This window comes from Caenorhabditis elegans, chromosome II (assembly GCF_000002985.6).
Source record: "Caenorhabditis elegans chromosome II".
In the NCBI taxonomy this organism is placed as follows: domain Eukaryota; kingdom Metazoa; phylum Nematoda; class Chromadorea; order Rhabditida; family Rhabditidae; genus Caenorhabditis; species Caenorhabditis elegans.
Genome location: NC_003280.10, coordinates 6,070,510 through 6,097,687, shown reverse-complemented (window position 1 = coordinate 6,097,687; position 27,178 = coordinate 6,070,510). Strand labels below are relative to the sequence as shown.

Below are 27,178 nucleotides of genomic sequence, written 5' to 3'. Positions count from 1 at the left end.
GTAATATGGCCGAGGAATGCCCTCGTCCGCGGAGCATGCTCGGCCGTGTACTCCTCCAGGGAAACTAGCCTGTTTTTGTCACCATCGTTCATTTTCTCTTTTTTTTCACAATTTGTGTTCGTTCTGTTTACCAGCAACTGTCGTTTGAAAAATTGTTTTGCAGAGAGCTTTGGGTAAAAACAATATAAAAATAGATAAGTAGCACACCAAAAACGCTCGCCTAAAGCAGATTTTGAATCATTTTGTTTTCGCATAAATGATAGTGATAAGAAACTGGCAGCGTATTAGCTATTTATCATTTTGTCGATTTTCAACTCGATCACTGTCAATTCAGCAATTCCAGAAAACTCCTCTGTTGCTGGTAGTGGTGGGTATTAACAAATTTATTCATTTAATACCAGCTTTTGCTAGACTATTAATTAACTACAACGTTTCATAATTTTTTACGTTCAATTTCAGAGGCAACAAGGATCTGCACGTTTAAAAATGACTTCTTCTCCTCCTGAAATAGTCCCGCAACAGCCATTAGATGCGTTGCTTCTCAACAAGACGGATACAGAGCAGGTTACAATTTGATATTTTTTTAATTTTAGTTCCAATGGTTTATTTTCAGGAAATATTTCTCACAAAATACCCCAATTATGATGGAAGGGATATTTTGATTGCAATTCTGGATACAGGAGTTGATCCATCGTTGCCGGGAATGCAAGTTACAACAACCGGAGAAAGAAAAATGTTTGATGTTATTGACTGTTCTGGAGCTGGTGATGTTGATACCTCGATCACAAGAACTGTCAAAGATGGAGTTATTGAAGGAATTTCTGGACGAAAATTAGCGATTCCAGAGAAATGGAAGTGCCCAACTGGACAATACCATGTAGGACTGAAGCCAATCTTTGAGCTCTACACGAAGGGAGTGAAATCTCGTGTTATCAGCGAACGGAAAGAGGATGTTGTTGGACCGTCTCATAACATCGCAGCTTCGGAAGCTTTGAAACAACTTACAGAACATGAAAAAGTAGTTGGAGGTACCAGCGAAAAAACTTCAGACAAGTGGGCAAGAGAAGACTTTGCGTGCAAAGTTGATTTCCTGAAATCAATGGCTTCTGTAGCCGATGTTGGACCAGTTGCTGATGTCGTCACCTGGCATGATGGTGAAATGTGGAGAGTATGCATTGATACATCTTTCCGTGGACGATTAGGATTGGGCAATGTGCTCGGAACGTTTCGTGAAACTGGCGACTATGCTTATCTTACTAATAAGGATTCTGTTGTGTATACTGTGCGAGTGAGTCCCGATGGAAACCTCACGGAAATCGTCGTCCCATCTGGTGCACATGGAAGCCATGTTGCAGGAATCGCTGCTGCAAACTATCCAGATAATCCTCAAAAGAATGGACTTGCTCCAGGAGCAAAAATTCTCTCACTAAACATTGGAGATCATCGTTTGGGAGCTATGGAAACTGGACAAGCAATGACGAGAGCATTCAATATGTGCGCCGAGTTGAACGTCGATATCATTAATATGTCATTCGGAGAAGGAACTCATTTGCCGGATGTTGGGTAAGACATCGTTAGTCTATTGCTCAGCGTTCAGAGATTTGTTTCAGACGCGTCATTGAAGAAGCTCGACGATTGATTAATAGACGAGGCGTGATCTACGTTTGCTCAGCTGGAAATCAAGGACCTGCGCTTTCTACTGTCGGTGCTCCTGGTGGAACTACAACTGGTGTAATTGGAATTGGTGCTTATTTAACTTCCGAATCAGCTGATACGCTCTACGGTGTTTACAAGCCTGTCGAAAGTAGTATTTACCCATGGAGCTCTAGAGGACCATGGTAAGTTTTTTTTCAGTGTTCTTGAATTTAAAACTTTCATTTTTCAGCCAAGACGGAAAGCTAGGAGTTAGTCTTGTGGCTCCAGCGGCTGCATTTGCTGGAGTTCCTCAATATTGTCGCCAAAGTATGCAAATGATGAATGGAACAAGTATGAGCTCTCCCAATGCAGCTGGAAATGTCGCTTGTATGCTGTCAGGATTGAAGCAGAATAATTTGAAATGGACTCCATACACCGTTCGCATGGCATTGGAAAATACTGCCTATATGCTTCCACATATTGAGTCATTTTCGCAAGGACAAGGAATGATCAAGATCGCCACTGCGTATGAAAAACTTTCCGAGATTTTAGTCAATAAAGTGTTCCCACCAAGACTGACACATTTCGAGATCAATGTATCGAATCACTGCAAGAAATCGAAAGGTGTATATGTTCGTGAGCCTAACTGGAATGGACCGCAGGAATTCACGATTGGCGTTGAACCAATTTTCCAGAATCATCTATCTGATAACAATTTACCTGCAATCAGTTTTGAGAAACAGATTATTTTACAATCAACTGCTCCATGGGTTTCTCATCCACAAACAATGTTTGTGGTAGCTCAAGAAAGAACAATGGTTGTGACCGTTGATGCATCAAAAGCACCAAAAGGTGCAAACTACACTGAAATTGTTGGAATTGATACGGCTGATCCATCATTGGGACCGATTTTCCGTATTCCGGTTACTGTAATCAATCCTGAGAAGGTAGCGGTTGATCAATACACTTCTAGACTTGTTGGTAAATCGGGAGTCACCGAAAGACGATTTGTCGAAGTACCGTCGTGGGCAACCAGTGCAAGTAAGTAAAAAATGAAAATTAAAGAAAATTCTATTAATCTCATCATTTTACAGAGATAACACTCCGATCTACTAACAAAGACGAAATGGATAGATTTACACTTCATACGGTCTACATTGAGGATGATAAATGTTCCCGAAACACAGAAACTCAAAAAATACAGGGTCCAATTGGAAATGAATGGAGCAAGTCGATTACTGTTCAAGGTGGAAAGACTCTTGAAGCATGTGTTGTTCGTGCTTGGTCACGTGGAAAGAATCCTGTGGATGTTGACATGACCATCGACTTCTTTGGAGTCAAAAAGCCAACTTCTATTTCACTGATTCATGGAGCAACTAACACGCCCATTCGCTTCCAAGCTGCTCCAACGAAAAGTATCGACGTTTCTCCTTCGATTTCTCTAAAATCACTTGTTGTATCACTGAAACCACAATCTGCCAAAGTAGAACCATTGGGACCACGTGATATGTTCCTTACGTCTGGACTTCAAATCAATCGTCTTCTGTTGACTTATCAGCTTAAAGGTAACCTTTTTTAACTACATAATTATTAAAATATTATTTTTTCAGTTCAAAAACCAAGTGAAGTGCAACTTCAACTTGCTGGCCTTACTCCATATTTGTATGAATCTCCTGTGGACTGTGTACTCTTCCAAATTTTCGGAGCAAACAAGTCGTTTGTGGGTGCTTCTTCTTCGTACCCGGATCGTTGGACTCAGAAGCTTGAGAAAGGAGATTATACTATTCAGGCTCAGATTAGATATCCGGATGATCAAGTTTTGCAAGGAATGAAGGAACTTCCTCTGCTGTAAGTAATTCTTTAAATTCTAACTGAAATGATTTTTGTGTTTCAGTGTTCATGTGAAACTTGGAAACAAAATTTCTGTTGACCTCGCAGCTTCTGCCAGCGATGCAACACTTGGAAAAGAGTGCAAATTTGCTGGAAAAGCCCTTCTTCCAAATCAAGAAATGACCGTCTACGCTATGAATATCGCTGATGATAAATTGCCAAAGACTATCGTACCAACAAGTGGAAGTTTCCTTGCTGGAACATTTAGTGCTCTCAAGGATTCTGATTTGAGTGATGTAGACAAATCTGAAGTTATTTACTTTCTCAGTGAGTACTCTACTCGTCCTACGAAAGGATTGTCAATGGTTACAACAAAGAAAGATACGAATCAAAATCAGGAAATGACTGGTAGATAATAATTAAAAATTGTATCTTTTATTAAATTCATATTTACAGACGCCATTCGCGATTTGGAAGTATCATGGGTGCAAAAATTGACAGACGAAAAGGCAGCGAAAGAATTTTTCGAAGCTTGTCTGCAGAAGTATCCAGATCATCTCCCACTACTTCAGAATCGAGTAAAGCAATTGATGCAAGCAAAACTTGTGGATCAAACACCGGAAAACGTGCAGAAGATTATTGAATTATGTGGTCAAATTTTGCAAATCACAAAACCGAATGAAACTCTTCAGTTCTCATCCGTCAAGCAAGAACATGATGATGATCTCCTTACTGTTGACAAATGGCTGGCACTAACCGGAGGCAGTGAGGACCAGCGAAAGGATGTGGTGAAGTTGATTTCACAATTTGAGGAACGGAAGAAAAGTATTATTCTCGCTTTGCAAGCTCTTTCATCATTGGAGCAGGATATTGAAGTTCGTAAGAGCAAGTTCGACGTTCCAGCAAGTCTTCGTTTCGGAGGAATCACTCCTCTAATTTTCGGTGGAAAGCAAGGAGAAGTGATCAATAAGAAGTCTGAAGGTTATGAAGCACTGAAATCAAAATCTGAACAAATTGATGCAACTGTCTCTGAAGAACTGAAAAAGTTGGATAGTAATTGGACTGGAAATCAGTTTTACGTCAAGCTTCTCGTTTGGTTGTCTGCTGATGATACTAAAACTGCACTGATCTCTGCCAAACATGCAGCTGCTCTTGGACAATTTGGAAGATGTGCAAAGCTTCTCAACAAAGCTGGAGATGAACTGAAGTCGTCTGCTACTGATTCGCAAGCTGTTGATACATCATTGGCTGAAGTCTGCGAAAGTCTCGAGTGGAATCATCTTGCTACTCACTTTAAAAATTCGGCTCTGATCAAAAACAGAACCTCCTACCGTCTTTTCTAATTAGTGTATCATAAGAAATTTCGCGGGTTTCTTTTTTCTGGAAGCTTTTTTGCTTCCATTTCCGTTGTGAATCAAATGATTTTCCCATTTGAATAGATAAACTTTTATTGTTTTATAAATGAGATCAAACAAAAATTTTGCAGAGATACATTAAAATTATTAAGAAGAAGAATGTTCGAGGTTGCGACGAATTGATGCATGGCATGTACTCACAGAAGTTCCACCCAGTCATGTGGGTGAGAATCTTCTGATATTGGCAGTATGATTTGACAGCACTATTTCCACATGATTTTCTCACTACTGCTCGCTCACATTGTGTGGTTCGTGATACGGAGCTCAAAATTAAAAACTAATCTCAATAAGTCTGAAACTATTAGACTCACTCGCAACTGCCAACTTCCAAAACGGAACATTCAGTATAAATCGTGTCAGAGAGATCATTCAAACTGATTGCTTGCATACATTCATAATATGCCACAACTGAAATATTTATAAAACAATGAACGAGAATGAAAAACCTCACAATCATTTCCATAATTACAATAGAATTCAAGAAACCCCGTTTGTGAGATGTAATAAGCTGCATTGCTTTCTGAACCAAAAATTGCATTGAAAGTGTTATAGTTGAGACAATCATTGATGACGTCACTATGACAGTGACGTAGAGTTGTATATGTACTGTAATTATTCGTCTTTTTTAAAAATATTTATTCTAGCATGTAAAACCGGTTCTATTGAAATTCTTCAATAATTTTACAATTTAAAAGGTGTTGCAATGTTGTAATACCTTCACATACCTACACATTCCAGTGGCATCGTACCGAATTTTCTTAAATGGATCTTCGTCTGCTGGGGGAAGGCTAGTCACATTTGAACCATATGATTGAAACATATCTATATAACATTGTTGTAGCACTTGATCTTGATCAGAACTGCAGTTATGCAGCACTCCTTCGTTTCCCGCTACGGTTTGCTTCACTAGACCTGCTAAATCAACTTCGAGTGTCTCTAGCGATTTAGTAACGATCGTAACCACAACAACGAGAATATTCCAAATCATCAAATATAGGGAAAGAAAATTTTGTGTTTCGAGCAATTTAAAGTGTTTAGTCTGAAACAGAATAGCTCGTAAAATGTCGTCACCGTCAGTCGACCGGTTTATAGCTTTTCGGGAGGTTGAAATGTGTTTATCAATTTGATATGTTACGGTCCCGGAATTTTCCAAAAATTTTTATTGTTTCTAGTAATCATTAGTAATCAAATTGATAATTATTTTAAATACACTTTTTAATTCTTGAAACATGTGATTAGAATCTCGCATTATTTGAAAATTTCAATTTGGTTACGGTAGACAATGACAAAGTACGCAAACACCAGAGTATGTGACACACTTTCGTCATTTGCGAATTCGATTTTAAATATTATTTTCATATTCCCATTCCTATTTTCTGTGAATTGATAATTTTTCTATGAGTAATCATTCTAATAAAATTATCAACTAATCGACATGGACCAATCAAAGATGCGCAGAACGAATCAGTTCAGAAAAGTAAGTTTTCAGTAACTTCTAAAGAAACAAATGGCCTAAGTTTTACAGACTTCCCAGAAGCCTCCTTCTACAGGGATTGACAGTTATCCGACTCCCGCACAATCACCAATGGCGCAGCATGAGACACCTATGTGGGACTTCAACTCTCTCAACCCGTATTTCTCAATGCTCAATATGAACGATGGGATTAATTATGCTCGCCATCAACAGAATCACATTGTTACATCGCGGCCACCAACCCCGCTAACTGATTTGATGAGCCTTCGGAGTTTTCAGAGCTTTGTAAGTTAGAGTAGGCAATTTTTGGTTGTTTTCATTACTGATTTGCAGCCCAATGTGTTCATGCCGGTCTCGCGTAGCCGAACTTCATCATTCATTCAGTCTGATACGGATTCCTCGCGTCTCGAGTCGGATGATTTTTCACAAAATGTCCGATGTTTCTCTGCGGATATTGATCGTAGCAAGAGCTATGGTTCTTCAAAACACTACCATTTGAAATATTCGAGGTTCGAATTAATTTATCACTATCCTCTAGTATTTATTCTTTTTTATTTATAGACCCGCTCTGTCGAGGAACTCTAGATCATTCACAAGATCAAACAATGTGCTGCCAACCTGGTCCTTGGATTCCAATGGTGAAATGCGTTCAAGATTGTCGCTCTCTGAAGTTTTGGATAGTGGCGATTTAATGAAGTTTGCCGTTGACAAAACTGGGTGCCAGTTCCTAGAAAAGGCAGTGAAGGGCAGCCTGACATCTTATCAGAAGTTCCAATTGTTTGAACAAGTTATTGGGAGAAAAGATGATTTCCTTGTAAGTTTTAGTTTCTGCGAGCACACATGACTTTTCTTTTCAGAAATTGAGCACGAACATCTTTGGAAATTATTTGGTACAAAGCGTTATTGGAATTTCATTGGCAACTAATGATGACGGATACACAAAGCGACAAGAAAAGTTGAAGAACTTCATCAGTTCCCAAATGACAGATATGTGCTTGGACAAATTTGCGTGTCGTGTTATCCAATCCAGTCTCCAGAACATGGATTTATCCCTTGCGTGTAAACTTGTTCAAGCTCTACCTCGTGATGCTCGTCTTATCGCAATCTGTGTTGATCAAAATGCCAATCACGTCATTCAGAAAGTCGTAGCAGTCATCCCACTGAAGAATTGGGAGTTTATTGTGGATTTCGTTGCCACCCCAGAGCACCTCCGTCAGATTTGTTCTGATAAGTATGGGTGCCGTGTTGTGCAAACTATTATCGAAAAGCTCACTGCTGATTCAATGAACGTTGATTTAACTTCCGCTGCTCAAAATCTTCGTGAACGAGCGCTCCAACGACTCATGACTTCTGTGACTAATCGGTGCCAAGAATTAGCTACGAACGAGTATGCCAATTACATAATACAGCATATTGTATCCAATGATGATCTGGCCGTTTATCGGGAATGTATCATAGAGAAATGCCTCATGTGAGTGTTATTGTTTAATATCTACTTGATTTTTAATCATCAATATTTCAGGCGCAACCTTCTTTCGTTGTCCCAGGAAAAGTTTGCTTCTCATGTTGTTGAGAAAGCATTCCTACATGCACCATTGGAACTTCTTGCCGAAATGATGGACGAGATTTTCGACGGATACATTCCACATCCGTAAAAACATTAGTTTCAGTCACATAAAAATGAAATGTTTTTTCAGGGACACGGGAAAAGATGCCCTCGATATCATGATGTTCCATCAATTCGGAAACTACGTCGTTCAATGCATGCTGACTATTTGCTGTGATGCTGTGTCTGGAAGACGGCAAACGAAAGAAGGAGGCTATGACCATGCAATCTCATTCCAGGATTGGCTGAAAAAGTTGCACTCGAGAGTTACGAAAGAAAGGCATCGCTTGTCAAGGTTATCACTATTGTCACAATAATATTTTGAAATTCGAAATTCAGGTTCTCATCCGGCAAAAAGATGATCGAGACGCTTGCCAATCTCCGTTCAACTCATCCGATTTATGAACTCCAATCTTCGGGACACGATTCATTCAAGACGGATTACTTCAGTACTGCTTCCGAGCACGATGGTCCGGAGTTGGAGAAGAATGGGATCGAGGAAGGAAGCCTGATGCTAGAGCCACGGAGCAATAAGTCTTCAGTCTCTGTCAAATTTTCTTCTTCCGGTAGTCACGGCGATGATTAAGGTGGAACTTTCTCACCATAAATCTCATCCCACCCACTTATGTTCTGTTGTTTTGTAATATTTTAAACTGGTGCAATGATTTCGTTTCGATTTTAAGATCGATGTTGTGCCTTCCCCACTCTTATCATTGCCCAGTTTTGTTTTTTCTTTTCTTTTTTGTTATTTTATTGCTTTTTATGCAGTTGTGTTATTGTTTCTTTCTGTTTACTGTTCATTGTTTTTGTTAATTTTTTATTTTCGATTTTAATGAATCCAGATAAAATTAGACAACTTGGCAAAATATCGTTCGAGTCTTTGTCATGCTTCCACCGAGAGCTTCCTGCTTCCATACAATGCCTGCTCAGAAAACAATTTTGAAAGCGAAGAGAAAAGTTGTTCTTTGCTCGGAGAACAAAAAACTGATAACCGACAAATGTTGACTTTGTAAATTTAATCAAATTAGAAACCATGAAGAATAAATATAGTTCAATTATCATATTGAAATTTATCTTACAATTGCATCGATTTCAAAATAATGGGACTCTCAGAAAATAGAAAAACAAAAATTGGATACTGGGGATGAGGAAGAACTCCGCGAACATTGGCGGTCCTTCTCTCATGTGGTCCTCGTATAGGTGGTGGCAATCCTCTCATTGTTATCCAACATCGAGAAAATGTTCTTCGGCTAGAACTCTGAAACAAAAATACTTTCAAATTAAAATTGTCAAGATAAATTCGTACTTCCTGACACAATTTGTGTTGTTGCAGCGTTGAATTCGATTCCAAACCAAGTGGCAAGACCAAGACCCAGCAATGATGATGGAATAGTTGAATTGACAGAATTCCTCGAGCATATCAGCAATGGATGTTGATGCAAGTGGATGCAATGTTCTTCTTTTGTTTCTCATCAACGTTTGCCTTATGATTGTGAAGTGACTTGATGAACTCTCTCTGCCATGCTTAAAGAACTTGTTCAGCAGCAATTTCGTTCCATGCATCAATGTCTAATCCAGCCTTCATAGAGTTTCTTCCAGGCTTCTGCTTGAATCTCAAGAAAACATAGGCGGGGCTTGCAACGAGAAAAACTGATTGAAGAGCATCATCTCCTGATAGTTTTCCTCCCTTCTTGGCACGTCTTGGATCTCCTAGTATCATATCTTCAAGCCAATTAAGAACGTTAGATGCGAAACCAGAACATCCACTGTGTATACATATTCATCACTTCGGACCATTTGTCTTTGTTATCTTTCAACCATTCGAAAACAGACTTCCGGTATTATTTATAATCTGAAACATGACTTTATATTTTAATAGAAAAACGAATTTACTTAAATACAGTCTTTCAATTCTCTGGCTTTTTGCTTTTTCTCTTTTTCTTCTGCAGCTCTGGTTTCCTCCGGTGACAAAGTAGTCGTAGTTGGAATAGGAGCAGTTGTTACTGGAATATTTGCTGGTACTGCATCTTCAACTGCTGGAATCGCATCTACTGGTCTTTATTCTTAATCTTAAATTTTATGGCAAATACTGTTTTACTACTTGATCTTTTACTATGTATCTCTTTTACTACAAGATCTCTTTTACTACGGAATCTCTTTTACTACGAATTCCGCATTTAGATCTTTTACTACAATTGGCTCTTTTACTACGTGATCTCTTTTACTACCATTTGACCACATATATCTTTTACTACGGAAAATACTTTTTTACTACCTCATTTTTTACTACGTGGATCTTTCACTACGGTTTTTTATTCCGATGTTTTGCTACAGTTTGTATCTTTTGCTACGGTAGACATTTTTACTACAATGGCAGGGATTGTACTTTTCACTATGTTTCGTATCTTTTACTACTAATTTTTTACTACGAATTAAAAATTAATGTCTATAGTATTTTATATTCTAGATATAAACAAATGTATGAATTTTTTTTCAAAATACATAGGTCATAATTGTAGATGGAGTTAATGGAGGGAGACTGTTGAGTTACTGTAGTGGTATTGTGGAAATAACAGTTTTCAGATTATATAGTGTTTTTTTTAATTTCTGGAAATTTATTCACTATGAAATGAGCAGAACTTATTATGGCCATTTGGATCTAGAAATTAAAAAAAACACGATATGATCTCTTGCTCTCTTGTAAAACTTTTGTAAAAATTTCAGAAACATTTAAAAAGTCCTCTATAAATGTTTTAAAACTCAGAAGATTTTCTGAAAATGAAAATGTAGGTATCCTATCTCGGTCGTCAATTTATTTGTCATAGTTTTCAACTACAAAGTTGTTGAATATGGTATGATCTACGATTTGTCAGTTGAACATTTTTTTACCAAATTGTTTTTTCGCGGAGATATCGGTACTTGGAGTCAATACGTTTTATGAACTAACTTTTGACAACTTATCTCCGTTTTTTTTTCAAATCTAAAATCGTGATATAAACATTCAAATTGACCGAAAACAATAATAATTTTATACAAGATTCGATAAATTTAGAAAAAAAACATTTCTAAAGTGTTGATCAAAAGTTTCAAAATGTCAGCTGAAGTCAAAATTTTAAACACCTGACAGATAACTGACCGAACCCGCAAGTTTTTTATTACATTATAGACTTATACATATAGACATTATAGACAAAACTTATAGAGCAACGGGTATGGAACTAATTTGTTGGCTATGCGAAAAAAAAAAGAATTACTCCCACAATACCACTACAGTAACCCAACAGTCTCCCTCCATTAACTCCATCTACAATTATGACCTATGTATTTAAAAAAAACTATTCATACATTTGTTTATATCTAGAGTATAAAATATTATAGACATTAATTTTTAATTCGTAGTAAAAAATTAGTAGTAAAAGATACGAAACATAGTGAAAAGTACAATCCCTGCCATTGTAGTAAAAATGTCTACCGTAGCAAAAGATACAAACTGTAGCAAAACATCGGAATATGAAACCGTAGTGAAAGATCCACGTAGTAAAAAATGAGGTAGTAAAAAAGTATTTTCCGTAGTAAAAGATCTATGTGGTCAAATGGTAGTAAAAGAGATCACGTAGTAAAAGAGCCAATTGTAGTAAAAGATCTAAATGCGGAACTTGTAGTAAAAGAGATTCCGTAGTAACAGAGATCTTGTAGTAAAAGAGATACTTAGTAAAAGATCAAGTAGTAAAACAGTATTTGCCTTGAAGGCAGTAAGCAAATTCGTTTTTTTTTCTAGTAAAATATAAAACCACGTTTCAGATTGTAAATCATACCGGGAGTCTGCTTTCGAATGGTTAAAAGATAACAAAGACAAATGGCCAGAAGTGATGTCTGAAAACATGTACCCACAGAATGTTGATTACGCAGCAGAGATGACTGGAGGATGTTCTGGTTTCGCATCTAACGTTCTCAATTGGCCTGAAGATATGATACTTGGAAATCCAAGACGTGCCAAGAAGGGAGGAAAACTATCAGGAGCTGATGCTCTACAATTCGTTTTTCTTGTTGCAAGCCCCGCCGATGTTTTCTTGAGATTCAAGCAGAGCCTGGAAGAAACTCTGGAAACTCTCTCTCTCTATGAAGAACATTGCATCCACTTGCATCGACATCCATTGCTGATATGCTCGAGGAATTCTGTCAATTCAACTATACCATCATCCTTGCTGGATATGCTCTCATGCTGGCATATGCTATTGTTACTAATTCTCGATTTGACAACTGCCTTCCGGCTACAGAATCATCAATGGGGGTTCGCCCTTGCAGGAGTTCTTGTCGTCACATTCGCTTCAGTGGCAGGTATTGGTCTCGCCACTTGGTTTGGAATAGAATTCAACGCTGCTACAACACAAATTGTACCATTCCTCACTCTTGGAATCGGTGTTGATAATATGTTCATGTTATTGCACAACTATCGTGACGTTGTTAAACTTGCTGGCGGACACGCTGAGATGGCTATCCTGATGCGTGAAACTGGAATGTCAATTCTGTGCACTTCGATCAACAACATTCTTTCCTTCCTCACTGGAACTCTTCTACCAATTCCAGCTCTGCGATCATTCTGTGCTCAGTCCAGTATTCTTCTCACATTCAATTTCATAGCTATCCTTACAATCTATCCAGCGATCATTTCTATTGATCTTCGACGAAAGAAGGCTCAGCGTCGTGATTTCGACACTAGAGAAGAATCGTACTCGATGATTTCTAAACCAAAGATTCAAAGTAAACGAATTATTGGAGCACTTCGGAAGCTTCGATTATGCAACAGTTCGACGGAATAACTCAAGCGCAGATGGCATCGAGCGATGATCCAGCTCCATGGTCTCTTCATTCATTCATCCGTTACTACTACATTCCATTCATTTCTAAACCAGCATCTAAAGTAGCAATCATCGTTGGCTGCTGTGCTTTGCTCGGTGCATCATTTGTTGGAATGCGTCAGTCGACACTCGGTCTTGAATTGGGAGATGTTCTACCAGAACATACTGCACCTGCACAGTTCTTGAGAGCCAGAGACAAGTACTTCAGGTAAGAAGTTCGTTTTTGATTCAAAACATTTTTTTTTCTTTTTTCAGTTTCTACCCAATGTTCGCAGTCATCAAGGGACCTAACATTGATTATGCTCACCAGCAACGCCAGATTGACAATTACCGACAGTCGATTGGATCTTCAAAATATGTGATTAAAAATAAAAACGAAGAGCCATCAGAAAAGTATTGGCTGGGATTAATGCGAGACTGGCTCATTAGTATTCAACGCGGATTCGATGAAGAAGTTGCTAAAGGATCATTCAATCTTACATCTGGAACAGTTATTGGCAGCAATGTTTCCGAGGATGCTCGTCTTGCTCACGCTCTCATGTGCTCTCATGGTTCTCTATTTGAGTGTGCTGGAAGAATAGGAAAGATTCGACTAGTTGATGCAAGTGGAATTATCAACTCTGATGGATTCTACAACTTTCTTCCCAACACCACCAAAATGGGAATTGAGCAAGAATAATACCGAAAACTTCATCCCAACTGCTGAGCCACTTGCATATTCGCAGATTCCATTCTACTTAACTGGCCTCACGGATACTGCTGTGATTGTCGATGCCATAAAGGACATCCGAAGTGTTTGTGAACGATTTACCGATCAAGGACTTCCAAATTTCCCACAAGGAATCGCATTCACATTCTGGGAACAATATCTTTTCTTGACTGGAAATCTTATGCAAGCCATTTCGATCATTACCATCTCTGTCTTCTGTGTCATTTCCGTTCTTCTTTTTAATCCATGGGCTGCACTTATGGTTGTTTGTATTCTCGGAATCATGACTTGCGAACTTGCCGGATTCATGGGACTCGTTGGAATTAAGCTCAATCCGGTTTCAGCCGTAACTTTGATCACCGCAGTTGGAATTGGAGTCGAATTCACTGTTCATGTGGTTGTCTCATTCCTGACGGCGCTCGGAACAAGATCTCAACGAACGTCATCTGCAGTTGATCGAGTTTTTGTTCCAGTAATTCATGGATCATTCTCCACACTTCTCGGTATTTTGATGCTTGGATTCTCAGTTTGAGTGAGTTTTACAGAAGTATGGATGTCATCAGAATTTTATTTTTCAGATTTGTTGTCAAATATTTCTCTATTGTCATGACGGCTCTGATTTGCATTGGAACGGACTAATTCTTCTCCCAGTTTTATAATCTTGTTTTGTTCCAAGAAGAGAGATAAAATGTTTTGTTCCAAGAAGAGAGATAAAATAGAGATTCCGTAGTAAAATATCCAATTGTAGTAAAAGATCTAGATGTGGAATTCTTAGTAAAAGAGATTCCGTAGTAAAAGAGATCCTGTAGTAAAAGAGATGCGTTGTAAAAGATCAAGTAGTAAAACAGTATTTGCCCAAAGTCTGACCAGCGAATCATATCATCAACTGACAGCGCACTCAACGACGTCCCAAGTGATCGGAGTGAGGATTTTGGGAGAGATGGATGCGGCTCAAAAGCTTTCGATCCATCGCAAAAATAATCTATTGGAGTAATCCAAATGCATATCATATCGATGACGTCACCAAGCGAGGAAGCGGCAGAATCGGCTGCGACAGATGGTGGAGCTGGTTTGAAGCAGATGTCGGATAGAGACCAGTCCCTAAAATGATCAATTGTTACAAGAAAAATATATTGGTAGTCTTCACTTACACTCCATGAACTGAAACGTTGAAACTAGCGATGTGCTTCATAATCTCGGCGTGTTTTAGAAGAGCGAAGAGGTCCTGCAGCAAGTGCATCTTGTCCCACACGTTTTTTTTATTTTCCAATAATCCACATTAATTGTAATCAATGTTGCAATCTGAAAAGTGAAAATCAGCTAAATCAGAAAAAAGGAAACAACTTACGTTGAGAGTTTAAATATATAAAAACCAGCCGTTCGCACGCGCTGAAGCGCGTGCTCCGACTGGCGTACTCAAAATTAAAATCAAATTCTGAAATTTCTGAGCCTTTCTTTGCAGATGAAACGTTTTTCCCTGTTTTCCGGAAGTTCTCGAGCAACATAAATATCTACAAACTATGGAACAAACGGCCTTCATTCCGAGATGACAAACTTTTTGGTGGCAAAGGTTCTTTGGGGGCATAGTATCCAAGGAGACAAAGTATCCAGTAGACAAACTGGGGTGTATCTTGGGGGGCATATCTTTGGTGACAACCTTTTTTTCAACTAGATTTTTATATGTATTTTTCAACTAATTTTTGTTCACATTTTTCTGGAATAAGTTTTTTAATGCAATTTTCAATCGATTATCGGTTATAATTCCCTCACAATTAAATGTATGAACGATGGTCTTTTGGGAAAAGCTGTAAAAGGTCCAACTAACTTGGAATATCGTGAGGCTCTTCCTGATGGTCTGATCCTTCAGCTCCGAGGGATCACATAGGTACCTTCTGATGTTCTGATCCTTCAGAAAAGAAGGATCGTAAGGGTACCTCCTGATGGTCTGATCCTTCAGCTCCAAAGGATCACGAGGCTCTTCCTGATGTTCTGATCCTTCAGCTCCGAAGGATCACATGGGTACCTTCTGATGTTCTGATCCTTCAGATAAGAAGGATCGTAAGGGTACCTCCTGATGGTCTGATCCTTCAGCTCCAAAGGATCACGAGGCTCTTCCTGATGTTCTGATCCTTCAGCTCCGAAGGATCCGACGTCATCATCTCGAAGAATCTTACGATATTCCAAGTTAGTTGGACGTTTTACAGCATTTTCCCAAAAGATCATTGTTCATGCATTCAATTGTGAGTAGTCAAGGCCGAAAATCCATGGAAAATTGCATTTAAAAACTTATTCCAGTAAAATATGAACAAAAAATGGTCAAGAAATATATATAAAAAAACTAGTTGAAAAAGTTTGTCACCGAAGATACGCCCGGTCAGAGACAAATGGCACTTTGTCGACTGGATACCATGTCACTTTGGATACTTTGTCCCCAAAAATACCTTGCCACCCTAAAAGTTTGTCCCCTCGGAATGAGGGCCAGTTACCAGTGGCCATAATCGTGTGATTATTATTTGGGATGTTCGAAGTGTTTGCTCCGCCCTTTCTGGATCACAATAGACAATTGCTTCTTCTACTTCTTGAATGTCTCATAATTCTTCTTATTTTTATCTAATTTATTGCTTCTCCTTTCTATTTTGTATATTAACTCCCAAAAACGCCCATTCTTCCCCAAAACCATCTAAAACTTACCAATATTTCCCGATACCCCTGACAGGTTATCCTGAATAATGATTGTGATTCTCAAATTTCTTCTAATCCCGTTAATTCCCCAAATATTCGAATGTAACTTTTTTTGGAATTTTTTTGTTTTCTAGTTTATAAATAAACAATATGTTTGAAAAACAATCGTAATTTGCGTTTTAGATGGTTAAACGGTAGGAAGCTTAAGCTTCCTACAACATCCAAATACAATGCAATATTTTCTGAAATTCTAAATATCAAAACATCATCCGGAATATGGAGATTTAATGCAACTCTATAGAGGTTTATGGGGACTTAGTCTTCTGGAAATTGAATTATGTGATTATGAATTAATTTTAAAAAAACCAATCCCAATCATACGATCGTCGACGACGATCGTCCCTCGCGTCTCGCGAGAGCCAACTGGTTATAGCTTTTCGGGAGGTTTAAATGTTTTATCAATTTTATACGGTACGGTCTGGAATATTCCACAATTTTTTATCTGTTTTAACAGAGAATATCTCTCCATGGAGATGCTAAAATTTTGAGAGATAAATAAGCAAATCGCATTGTTTGAAAATTTCAATTTGGATACGGTAGACAATGACAAAGTACGCAAACACCAGAGTATGTGACACACTTTCGTCATTCTCAAATTCAATTTGAAATATTATTTTCTTATTCCTATTCTCTATTTTCTGTGAATTGATAGTTTTTCTATAAGTAACCATTCGAATAAAATTATCAACTAATCGACATGGACCAATCAAAAATGCGCTATACAAATCAGTTCAGAAAAGTTGGTTTTCAGCCATTAATATTGATAAATGGCCTAAATTTTACAGACTCCGCAAAAGCCCACATCTACAGAGGTTGGAAATCATCATACTCCCGCACATTCGCCGATGGCGCAGCATGAGACATCAATGTGGAACTTCAACTCTCTCAACCCGTATTTCTCAATGCTCAATATGAACGATGGGATGAATTATGCTCGCCATCAACAGAATCACATTGTTACATCGCGGCCACCAACCCCGCTAACTGATTTGATGAGCCTCCGGAGTTTTCAGAGCTTTGTAAGTTAGAGTAGCTAATTTTTGGTTGTTTTCATTACTGATTTGCAGCCCAATGTGTTCATGCCGGTCTCGCGTAGCCGAACTTCATCATTCATTCAGTCTGATACGGATTCCTCGCGTCTCGAGCCGGACGATTTTTCACAAAATGTCCGATATTGCTCTACCGAGATTGATCGTAACAATAGTTCTTCGAAAAATGACCATTTGAAATATTCGAGGTTCGAATTAATTTATCACTATCCTCAAGTGTTTATTCTGTTTTATTTATAGACCCGCTCTATCGAGGAACTCTAGATCATTCACAAGATCAAACAATGTGCTGCCAACCTGGTCCTTGGATTCCAATGGTGAAATGCGTTCAAGATTGTCGCTCTCTGAAGTTTTGGATAGTGGCGATTTGATGAAGTTTGCCGTTGACAAAACTGGGTGCCAGTTCCTCGAAAAGGCCGTGAAGGGCAGCCTGACATCTTATCAGAAGTTCCAATTGTTTGAACAAGTTATTGGGAGAAAAGATGATTTCCTTGTAAGTTTTAGTTTCTGCGAGCACACACGACTTTTCTTTTCAGAAATTGAGCACGAACATCTTTGGAAATTATTTCGTACAAGAAATCATTGGAATGTCATTGACAACTTATGATGACGACAACATAAAGCGACAAGAAAAGTTGAAGAACTTCATCAGTTCCCAAATGACAGATATGTGCTTGGACAAATTTGCGTGTCGTGTTATCCAATCCAGTCTCCAGAACATGGATTTATCCCTTGCGTGTAAACTTGTTCAAGCTCTACCTCGTGATGCTCGTCTTATCGCAATCTGTGTTGATCAAAATGCCAATCACGTCATTCAGAAAGTCGTAGCTGTCATCCCACTGAAGAATTGGGAGTTTATCGTGGATTTTGTTGCAACCCCAGAGCACCTCCGTCAGATTTGTTTTGATAAGTATGGGTGCCGTGTTGTGCAAACTATAATCGAAAAACTCACTGCTGATTCAATAAACGTTGATTTAACTTCCGCTGCTCAACATCTTCGTGAACGAGCACTCCAACGCCTCATGACTTCTGTGACTAATCGGTGCCAAGAATTAGCTACGAACGAGTATGCCAATTACATAATACAGCATATTGTATCCAATGATGATCTGGCCGTATATCGGGAATGTATCATAGAGAAATGCCTCATGTGAGTGTTGTTTAATATATATTTGATTTTTAATCATTAATATTTCAGGCGCAATCTTCTTTCGTTATCCCAGGAAAAGTTTGCGTCTCATGTTGTAGAGAAAGCATTCCTACATGCACCAATGGAACTTCTTGCTGAAATGATGGACGAGATTTTCGACGGATACATGCCACACCCGTAAAAATTTCGTTTCAGTCACATAAAAATTAAATTGTTTTTCAGGGGCACTGGAAAAGATGCTCTCGATATCATGATGTTCCATCAATTCGGAAACTACGTCGTTCAATGCATGCTGACTATTTGCTGTGATGCTGTGTCTGGAAGACGACAAACGAAAGAAGGGAGCTATGACCATGCAAACTCATTCCAAGTTTGGCTCAAAAAGTTGCACTCGAGAGTTACGAAAGAAAGGCATCGCTTGTCAAGGTTATCACTATTGTCACAATAATATTTTGAAATTCGAATTTCAGGTTCTCATCCGGCAAAAAGATGATCGAGACGCTTGCCCATCTCCGTTCAACTCATCCGATTTATGGACTCCAATCTTCGGGACATGAATCATTCAAGACGGATTGCTTCAGTACTGCTTCCGAACACGATGGTCTAGAGTTGGAGAAGAATGGAATCGAGGAAGGTAACCTGAGGCTCATGCGAACTTTCTCACCATAAATCTCATCCCACCCACTTATGTTCTGTTGTTTTGTAATATTTTAAACTGTTGCAATGGTTTCGTTTCGATTTTAAGATCGATGTTGTGCCATCCCCACCCTTATCATTGCCCAGTTTTGTTTTTTCTTTTCTTTTTTGTTGTTTTATTGCTTTTCATGCAGTTGTGTTATTGTTTCTTTCTGTTTATTGTTCATTGTTTTGTTTTTTTTTTTCGAATTTAATGAATCCAGATAAATTTGGACACGAAAACTCTAAAAATTAAATAAAATTATTTCAACACTAAAATAATTCATTACGCAAAAACAACAAACAAATTATTCGAAGATTTCCTCTCGTTGACGCCAGGTAGAGTTGGCGTCGTCGTTCTCCATGTAAACCATTGATGTTGGAATTGTGGGGCGAGCCTCCACGCCTGGCGGTGGTCTTCTCGGTGCGAACATCATCGACCCACCAATCTCCTCTTCGACTGAAAACACAGAGTATTTAAAATAAAATGAGAATGAAAGGTAAGTTCCTCCCAATTACTTCAGTAAACTCGCCTTTTTTAGCCTTAAATTTTCCGCAGTTCACCAATACGGCAGCAGTGAGAATAACAGAACAGACGAGAAACAGCATCTGTAAATAAATTTGATTTCAATCTCTACTCTTCAGCACTTATACTATAAGTGTTGTACTTCTATGAGTTTCATTGGATAAGTGTCTATTCGGAATAGTCTCGCTGCACTTTATTCTCTACAGTAATCTTACATTAGAGTATACGCGAGAAATGGAGAGTGCTGCGAGAACTAGAATGAATATGCCTCCCTTGAAACGTATAGAAAGATTGGAAAAAGAGGAATTGGATTTAAAAAAAAGAAAAAAAAAAGTAATCGGGATTGTTAAAACCTTTGATATCATACAAAACGATTTCCTCATGCACTTTTCACGTGGAAAATCAGGAGTAAGCAACGTGTCCCCTTATTTGTTGACGTCTGAAGCCGTGGCAATAGGTAGGAATAGGACTCAAATATTTTTTAAAATCTAACAACACAGATTTTTACGCAGTACATAAAAAATGAATGAAGGACGTTCTTCAAGTGTTTTGAAACATTCCAAGTTTTAGTGGATTTAAAAGTTAAAAACCAGTAAAGTTAGTAGTGTTCGGTATAATATGACAATTAGTAGTCAAATGGATGCAAAATATTTCAGAGTCAGTTTTAGAATAAAGCAATCCATAAATATTCGAAACCACATTCAGTTCTTGAAATTACAATTTGCATGTTCTGTACCATTCCGAGTTTTAGTGGATTTAAAAGTTAAAAACCACTAAAGTTAGTAGTGTTCGGTATAATATGACAATTAGTAGTCATATGGATGCAAAATATTTCAGAGTCAGTTTTAGAATAAAGCAATCCATAAATATTCGAAACCACATTCAGTTCTTGAAATTACAATTTGCATGTTCTGTACCATTCCGAGTTTTAGTGGATTTAAAAGTTAAAAACCACTAAAGTTAGTAGTGTTCGGTATAATATGACAATTAGTAGTCAAATGGATGCAAAATATTTCAGAGTCAGTTTTAGAATAAAGCAATCCATAAATATTCGAAACCACATTCAGTTCTTGAAATTACAATTTGCATGTTCTGTACCATTCCGAGTTTTAGTGGATTTAAAAGTTAAAAACCACTAAAGTTAGTAGTGTTCGGTATAATATGACAATTAGTAGTCATATGGATGCAAAATATTTCAGAGTCAGTTTTAGAATAAAGCAATCCATAAATATTCGAAACCACATTCAGTTCTTGAAATTACAATTTGCATGTTCTGTACCATTCCGAGTTTTAGTGGATTTAAAAGTTAAAAACCACTAAAGTTAGTAGTGTTCGGTATAATATGACAATTAGTAGTCAAATGGATGCAAAATATTTCAGAGTCAGTTTTAGAATAAAGCAATCCATAAATATTCGAAACCACATTCAGTTCTTGAAATTACAATTTGCATAATCTGTACCATTCCGAGTTTTAGTGGATTTAAAAGTTAAAAACCACTAAAGTTAGTAGTGTTCGGTATAATATGACAATTAATAGTCAAATGGATGCAAAATATTTCAGAGTCAGTTTTAGAATAAAGCAATCCATAAATATTCGAAACCACATTCAGTTCTTGAAATTACAATTTGCATGTTCTGTACCATTCCGAGTTTTAGTGGATTTAAAAGTTAAAAACCACTAAAGTTAGTAGTGTTCGGTATAATATGACAATTAATAGTCAAATGGATGCAAAATATTTCAGAGTCAGTGTGGGAACAAAGCAATCCATAAATATTCGAAACCACATTCAGTTCTTGAAATTACAATTTGCATGTTCTGTACCATTCCAAGTTTTAGTGGATTTAAAAGTTAAAAACCACTAAAGTTAGTAGTGTTCGGTATAATATGACAATTAGTAGTCATATGGATGCAAAATATTTCAGAGTCAGTTTTAGAATAAAGCAATCCATAAATATTCGAAACTACATTCAGTTCTTGAAATTACAATTTGCATGTTCTGTACCATTCCAAGTTTTAGTGGATTTAAAAGTTAAAAACCACTAAAGTTAGTAGTGTTCGGTATAATATGACAATTAGTAGTCATATGGATGCAAAATATTTCAGAGTCAGTTTTAGAATAAAGCAATCCATAAATATTCGAAACCACATTCAGTTCTTGAAATTACAATTTGCATAATCTGTACCATTCCAAGTTTTAGTGGATTTAAAAGTTAAAAACCACTAAAGTTAGTAGTGTTCGGTATAATATGACAATTAATAGTCAAATGGATGCAAAATATTTCAGAGTCAGTGTGGGAACAAAGCAATCCATAAATATTCGAAACCACATTCAGTTCTTGAAATTACAATTTGCATGTTCTGTACCATTCCAAGTTTTAGTGGATTTAAAAGTTAAAAACCACTAAAGTTAGTAGTGTTCGGTATAATATGACAATTAGTAGTCATATGGATGCAAAATATTTCAGAGTCAGTTTTAGAATAAAGCAATCCATAAATATTCGAAACTACATTCAGTTCTTGAAATTACAATTTGCATGTTCTGTACCATTCCAAGTTTTAGTGGATTTAAAAGTTAAAAACCACTAAAGTTAGTAGTGTTCGGTATAATATGACAATTAGTAGTCATATGGATGCAAAATATTTCAGAGTCAGTTTTAGAATAAAGCAATCCATAAATATTCGAAACTACATTCAGTTCTTGAAATTACAATTTGCATGTTCTGTACCATTCCAAGTTTTAGTGGATTTAAAAGTTAAAAACCACTAAAGTTAGTAGTGTTCGGTATAATATGACAATTAATAGTCAAATGGATGCAAAATATTTCAGAGTCAGTTTTAGAATAAAGCAATCCATAAATATTCGAAACCACATTCAGTTCTTGAAATTACAATTTGCATGTTCTGTACCATTCCGAGTTTTAGTGGATTTAAAAGTTAAAAACCACTAAAGTTAGTAGTGTTCGGTATAATATGACAATTAATAGTCAAATGGATGCAAAATATTTCAGAGTCAGTTTTAGAATAAAGCAATCCATAAATATTCGAAACTACATTCAGTTCTTGAAATTACAATTTGCATGTTCTGTACCATTCCGAGTTTTAGTGGATTTAAAAGTTAAAAACCACTAAAGTTAGTAGTGTTCGGTATAATATGACAATTAGTAGTCATATGGATGCAAAATATTTCAGAGTCAGTTTTAGAATAAAGCAATCCATAAATATTCGAAACCACATTCAGTTCTTGAAATTACAATTTGCATGTTCTGTACCATTCCGAGTTTTAGTGGATTTAAAAGTTAAAAACCACTAAAGTTAGTAGTGTTCGGTATAATATGACAATTAATAGTCAAATGGATGCAAAATATTTCAGAGTCAGTTTTAGAATAAAGCAATCCATAAATATTCGAAACCACATTCAGTTCTTGAAATTACAATTTGCATGTTCTGTACCATTCCGAGTTTTAGTGGATTTAAAAGTTAAAAACCACTAAAGTTAGTAGTGTTCGGTATAATATGACAATTAGTAGTCATATGGATGCAAAATATTTCAGAGTCAGTTTTAGAATAAAGCAATCCATAAATATTCGAAACCACATTCAGTTCTTGAAATTACAATTTGCATGTTCTGTACCATTCCGAGTTTTAGTGGATTTAAAAGTTAAAAACCACTAAAGTTAGTAGTGTTCGGTATAATATGACAATTAATAGTCAAATGGATGCAAAATATTTCAGAGTCAGTGTGGGAACAAAGCAATCCATAAATATTCGAAACCACATTCAGTTCTTGAAATTACAATTTGCATGTTCTGTACCATTCCGAGTTTTAGTGGATTTAAAAGTTAAAAACCAGTAAAGTTAGTAGTGTTCGGTATAATATGGCAATTAATAGTCAAATGGATGCAAAATATTTCAGAGTCAGCTTTAGAATAAAGCAATCCATAAATATTCGAAACTACATTCAGTTCTTGAAATTACAATTTGCATGTTCTGTACCATTCCAAGTTTTAGTGGATTCAAAAGTTAAAAACCAGTAAAGTTAGTAGTGTTCGGTATAATATGGCAATTAATAGTCAAATGGATGCAAAATATTTCAGAGTCAGTTTTAGAATAAAGGAATCCATAAATATTCGAAACCACATTCAGTTTTTAAAATTACAATTTTCATGTTCTGTACCATTCCAATTTTTAGTGGATTTAAAAGTTAAAAACCAGTAAAGTTAGTAGTGTTCGGTATAATATGACAATTAATAGTCAAATGGATGCAAAATATTTCAGAGTCAGTGTTCGAATAAAGCAATCCATGAATATTCGAAACCACATTCAGTTCTTAAAATTACAATTTGCATGTTCTGTACCATTCCAAGTTTTAGTGGATTTAAAAGTTAAAAATTTCTTTTTCATCAGGTTCTTCAGCAATTCTAATATTTTTTGAAACTATTTAATGTTTCTATAAGTTTCTTTTTTTTTCATCTTTTAATTCGGTTTGTATTTTTTTATTTGAGTCTAATATAGGTTTAAATATTTCTACCCTATTGTCTTCTAGTTTTACAAGTTCTTCATGTTCTTCATTATCTCTATTCTTTTGTTTTTTCCTCATTTTAATGTTGCTCAATAATTTCATTGCGCTGTTTGGGATCGTAAATTTCCACGAAAGACATTTATATACTTTAAAAATTATTATAGATTTACTTTACTAGAAAATGTTTTTACTAGAATTTGTTTTCTTAATAAAAGGAGTGAGTGGAACATGGACCGTTTCCAAACAATGTCAAGAGACGAACTTAGGTATGCAGTGAGAAGATTAAATATCATTTCATATCAGCAAATGCGTACAATGAAAAAGCAACAATTGCTTGATTTAATGAGAGAACATTCGAATAACTTATATAATATATTCCCATTTGAAAATGGAGCATATAATTATATTGAAAGACCACAAGTTATCCGAGAACAAAAGTTAGGTGAAATATTTCCATTTCAAGAAGCCATATTTGCAGATTATAGAGAATTCCATAATACTGTAAGAAATACTACTTATAATAATGAAAGAGGTAGTAATATAGAGAAGTTCTTCGATAAAATGAGAAATAGAGTAATTAATGATAAGAAGGAAACAAACGTTAAAGTGGGTTTCAATGTAGAAATAGAAATGATTAAACCAGGTACTAATGAAACTATCAATTTCTTTATACAACTTGAGAATAGTAGACTATTACAAGAAGAGGATAGAGATGATTTTTATACTGAAAAATGTAGAAAAATTGAAGATAGGATTCATCGACAAGAACTAAATGGATCTGGGTGGTCGTTTAATAGAATTAGAAATATGATTATGACCCAAAATGTTCATTGACAATTTAGAGGTGGAAATTATATTCCTCTTCCAAAATGGATTGCAAATAAGAAGGCCATTACTAAATATTAAGAATACTGATGAGAGGAGCAGTAAATGATATCCCAAAAGTAGAGAAATTAAATAATTTAGCTATCAATGTATTCAGTAATGATACAAATTCAATTATTCCAGTACATATATCTAAAAAATCTACAAGTGTTTCAGAAAATAGAATTATTGATTTATTCCTGATTAAAAATGAAGATAGAATGCACTATTGTTTAGTTAAGAATATCAATTATCTTATTGGAAATGAAAGTAGTAATCACTCTGGATTAAACTCTGTATGTAGGTATTGTTTTAATTCATTCAGATCCAAAACTAAATATGATAATCATTTAGAAGTATGTAGTAAAAATAAACCAGTAGTATATAAAAAACCATTTCTAGATTATGTTAAATTTGATCAAAGCTTTGATTCAAGCGTTAAATCATGGACTTAAGTTAAAGAAAATCCATAGAATCTTAACGTTCAAAGAAAGTGCTTGGATGAAAAAATATATTATGTTAAATACCAATCTGAGGAAACAAGCGAAAAATGATTTTGAAAAGGATTTCTTCAAATTGATGAATAATTCGGTATTTGGAAAAACTATGGAAAATATTAGAAATAGAGTCAATATTAGATTAGTCACCGATGATGATAGTGCTTTGAAGTTAATTAGAAAACCAAATTTCAAAAATAGTACTATCATAACTGAAGATTTGTTAAGTGTAGAATTAACGAAAACTAAGTTGGTATTTGATAAGCCAATATATGTAGGTCTAAGTATTCTAGATTTAAGTAAATATCTAATGTATCAGTTTCACTACGATGTAATGCAAAAACATTATGGAGATAAAATCAAATTATGTTATCAGGATACTGACAGTTTGATATATGAGGTAGAAACCGAGGATATTTATGAAGATATGGGTAATATGAAAGAGTGGTTTGACTTTAGTGACTATCCTAAGAATCATCCGTTATATGATGAAAGTAATAAGAAAGTTATCGGAAAATTCAAGGATGAGTTGAACGGTAAAAATATGGATGAAGGAGTGTTCTTAAAGCCTAAACAGTACGATTTTAATGTAGAAGGTGCAGAGAAAAAGAAATCCAAAGGTGTGAAAAAGAACGTTACTAAAACGTTGACTTTAGATGACTTCAAGCGATGTCTATTCCAAAATGAAGTTATTAGAAAAACACAATATATGATTCGAGCTAAGAGTCATCAATTTAGCAAAATAAAGTAGCTCTGAATGAAGATGATGTAGATGAATTCAAAAGATATATTTGTAGTGATAAATCGAATACGCTAGCACATGGTCATTATAAAATTTAATTTAAAAAATTTTCCTTATAAATTAGTATCCTGGATTATTGTGTGTAGTCCTCATCTTTCTATCTTATGATATAAAAAATTTCATAATGTAAAATTAATGTTAATAAATTGCGTATTTTTGGGTCCGTACAATTAGGGCGCCCGAATTCAGGCCCCCTAAATGTCTCACAATATTCTGATAATTTCGATAGTTTGTAGCAATTATATACAATTATTGAAGTAGCTCGAATTCGGGCCACTTCATGATAATTGAGCTCAAATGCCTCCATTATTTCCGGCGGGTCTCCACGGATCCGCGGGAAATTATCACATAAATCACGATATTATCCACTATTTTAGCCGGTGAGGAAATGTGTCCTAGCCATTTTGGGTGGAAAATATATTTTGTTAATTTCGGTGTTTATTTATATGAAAGTGATGTATTTTTTACAAAAAAGTGCTTGTCCTAGGTGTTATTCTGGGGCAAATACTGAAATACTACCTTGTGTTAATACTACTTTTGCTTGAATACTACTATTGCTAGAATACTACCTTTGCTAGAATACTACCAAATTGCTAGAATACTACTATTGCTAGAATACTGCCATTGCTAAAATACTACTTTTGTTGCTTAAATACTACCTTTTCAGAAAATTTTATAATTTTATTCATTTTTTCATTGGAATTCTTATTAAGTACTATTTCTGGTCAGATATTTTGAATAAGAAATAATTAACACAGCATTTTGTATTGTAGAAGTGGCTTGATCGGTTTTATTTAGGGATCAAATTCGAGAGTATTCATTTGT

At 36.0% G+C, this 27,178-nt stretch overlaps 6 protein-coding genes, 3 non-coding genes and 3 pseudogenes across 12 annotated transcripts; 7 read left to right on the top strand and 5 right to left on the bottom strand.

The window, feature by feature from the left end:
- The first annotated feature begins 90 nt into the window (after nt 1–90).
- tpp-2 (Tripeptidyl-peptidase 2) lies at nt 91–4,942 on the top strand. The gene is made up of 9 exons (NM_062820.5): nt 91–367; nt 460–564; nt 614–1,563; nt 1,611–1,838; nt 1,886–2,676; nt 2,730–3,200; nt 3,246–3,483; nt 3,530–3,873; nt 3,922–4,942. The coding sequence occupies exons 1-9, from the start codon at nt 257–259 to the stop codon at nt 4,806–4,808; spliced, it is 4,125 nt and encodes a 1,374-aa protein (NP_495221.1). The 5' UTR covers nt 91–256; the 3' UTR covers nt 4,809–4,942.
- nspg-3 (DUF19 domain-containing protein) lies at nt 4,896–5,921 on the bottom strand. Its single transcript, NM_001026933.2, has 4 exons — nt 5,606–5,921; nt 5,332–5,486; nt 5,192–5,288; nt 4,896–5,143 (listed from the first exon to the last, which is right to left on the bottom strand). The coding sequence occupies exons 1-4, from the start codon at nt 5,866–5,868 to the stop codon at nt 4,933–4,935; spliced, it is 726 nt and encodes a 241-aa protein (NP_001022104.1). The 5' UTR covers nt 5,869–5,921; the 3' UTR covers nt 4,896–4,932.
- A 286-nt stretch (nt 5,922–6,207) lies between these two features.
- On the top strand, nt 6,208–8,825 carry fbf-2 (Fem-3 mRNA-binding factor 2). The gene is made up of 8 exons (NM_001381445.2): nt 6,208–6,357; nt 6,406–6,639; nt 6,688–6,863; nt 6,916–7,168; nt 7,212–7,825; nt 7,877–8,005; nt 8,052–8,255; nt 8,300–8,825. The coding sequence occupies exons 1-8, from the start codon at nt 6,316–6,318 to the stop codon at nt 8,544–8,546; spliced, it is 1,899 nt and encodes a 632-aa protein (NP_001367592.1). The 5' UTR covers nt 6,208–6,315; the 3' UTR covers nt 8,547–8,825.
- Nucleotides 8,826–9,015: 190 nt separating this feature from the next.
- Nucleotides 9,016–10,018, bottom strand: F21H12.2 (annotated as a pseudogene). The gene is made up of 3 exons: nt 9,854–10,018; nt 9,267–9,812; nt 9,016–9,218 (listed from the first exon to the last, which is right to left on the bottom strand). Coding segments are annotated over exons 1-3 (914 nt in total).
- A 1,745-nt stretch (nt 10,019–11,763) lies between these two features.
- ptc-2 lies at nt 11,764–14,215 on the top strand (annotated as a pseudogene). Its single transcript has 3 exons — nt 11,764–13,027; nt 13,075–14,060; nt 14,107–14,215. Coding segments are annotated over exons 1-3 (2,359 nt in total).
- Nucleotides 13,622–13,771, bottom strand: F21H12.8. The gene has a single exon (NR_051153.1). It is a non-coding gene; the product is annotated as an Unclassified non-coding RNA F21H12.8 (non-coding RNA).
- Nucleotides 14,182–14,768, bottom strand: F21H12.3 (uncharacterized protein; the record flags this gene model as incomplete). Its single annotated transcript, NM_001356857.3, has 2 exons — nt 14,182–14,629; nt 14,680–14,768. 2 exons carry the CDS (start codon nt 14,766–14,768, stop codon nt 14,182–14,184), a joined length of 537 nt encoding a protein of 178 aa, NP_001343630.1.
- Nucleotides 14,456–14,628, top strand: F21H12.9. Its single transcript, NR_051152.1, has one exon. It is a non-coding gene; the product is annotated as an Unclassified non-coding RNA F21H12.9 (non-coding RNA).
- Nucleotides 14,769–16,844: 2,076 nt separating the features above from the next.
- fbf-1 (Fem-3 mRNA-binding factor 1) lies at nt 16,845–19,425 on the top strand. The gene is made up of 8 exons (NM_062815.8): nt 16,845–17,009; nt 17,056–17,289; nt 17,338–17,507; nt 17,560–17,812; nt 17,856–18,469; nt 18,518–18,646; nt 18,692–18,895; nt 18,940–19,425. Exons 1-8 carry the CDS (start codon nt 16,968–16,970, stop codon nt 19,136–19,138), a joined length of 1,845 nt encoding a protein of 614 aa, NP_495216.1. The 5' UTR covers nt 16,845–16,967; the 3' UTR covers nt 19,139–19,425.
- Nucleotides 19,411–19,784, bottom strand: H12I13.6 (uncharacterized protein). Its single transcript, NM_171008.5, has 2 exons — nt 19,678–19,784; nt 19,411–19,604 (listed from the first exon to the last, which is right to left on the bottom strand). Exons 1-2 carry the CDS (start codon nt 19,751–19,753, stop codon nt 19,453–19,455), a joined length of 228 nt encoding a protein of 75 aa, NP_741008.1. The 5' UTR covers nt 19,754–19,784; the 3' UTR covers nt 19,411–19,452.
- On the top strand, nt 19,458–19,988 carry H12I13.5. The gene is made up of 2 exons (NR_132582.1): nt 19,458–19,644; nt 19,687–19,988. It is a non-coding gene; the product is annotated as an Unclassified non-coding RNA H12I13.5 (non-coding RNA).
- Nucleotides 19,989–24,472: 4,484 nt separating this feature from the next.
- On the top strand, nt 24,473–26,390 carry H12I13.3 (annotated as a pseudogene). The gene is made up of 2 exons: nt 24,473–25,410; nt 25,457–26,390. Coding segments are annotated over exons 1-2 (1,872 nt in total).
- Nucleotides 26,391–27,178: the final 788 nt, after the last annotated feature.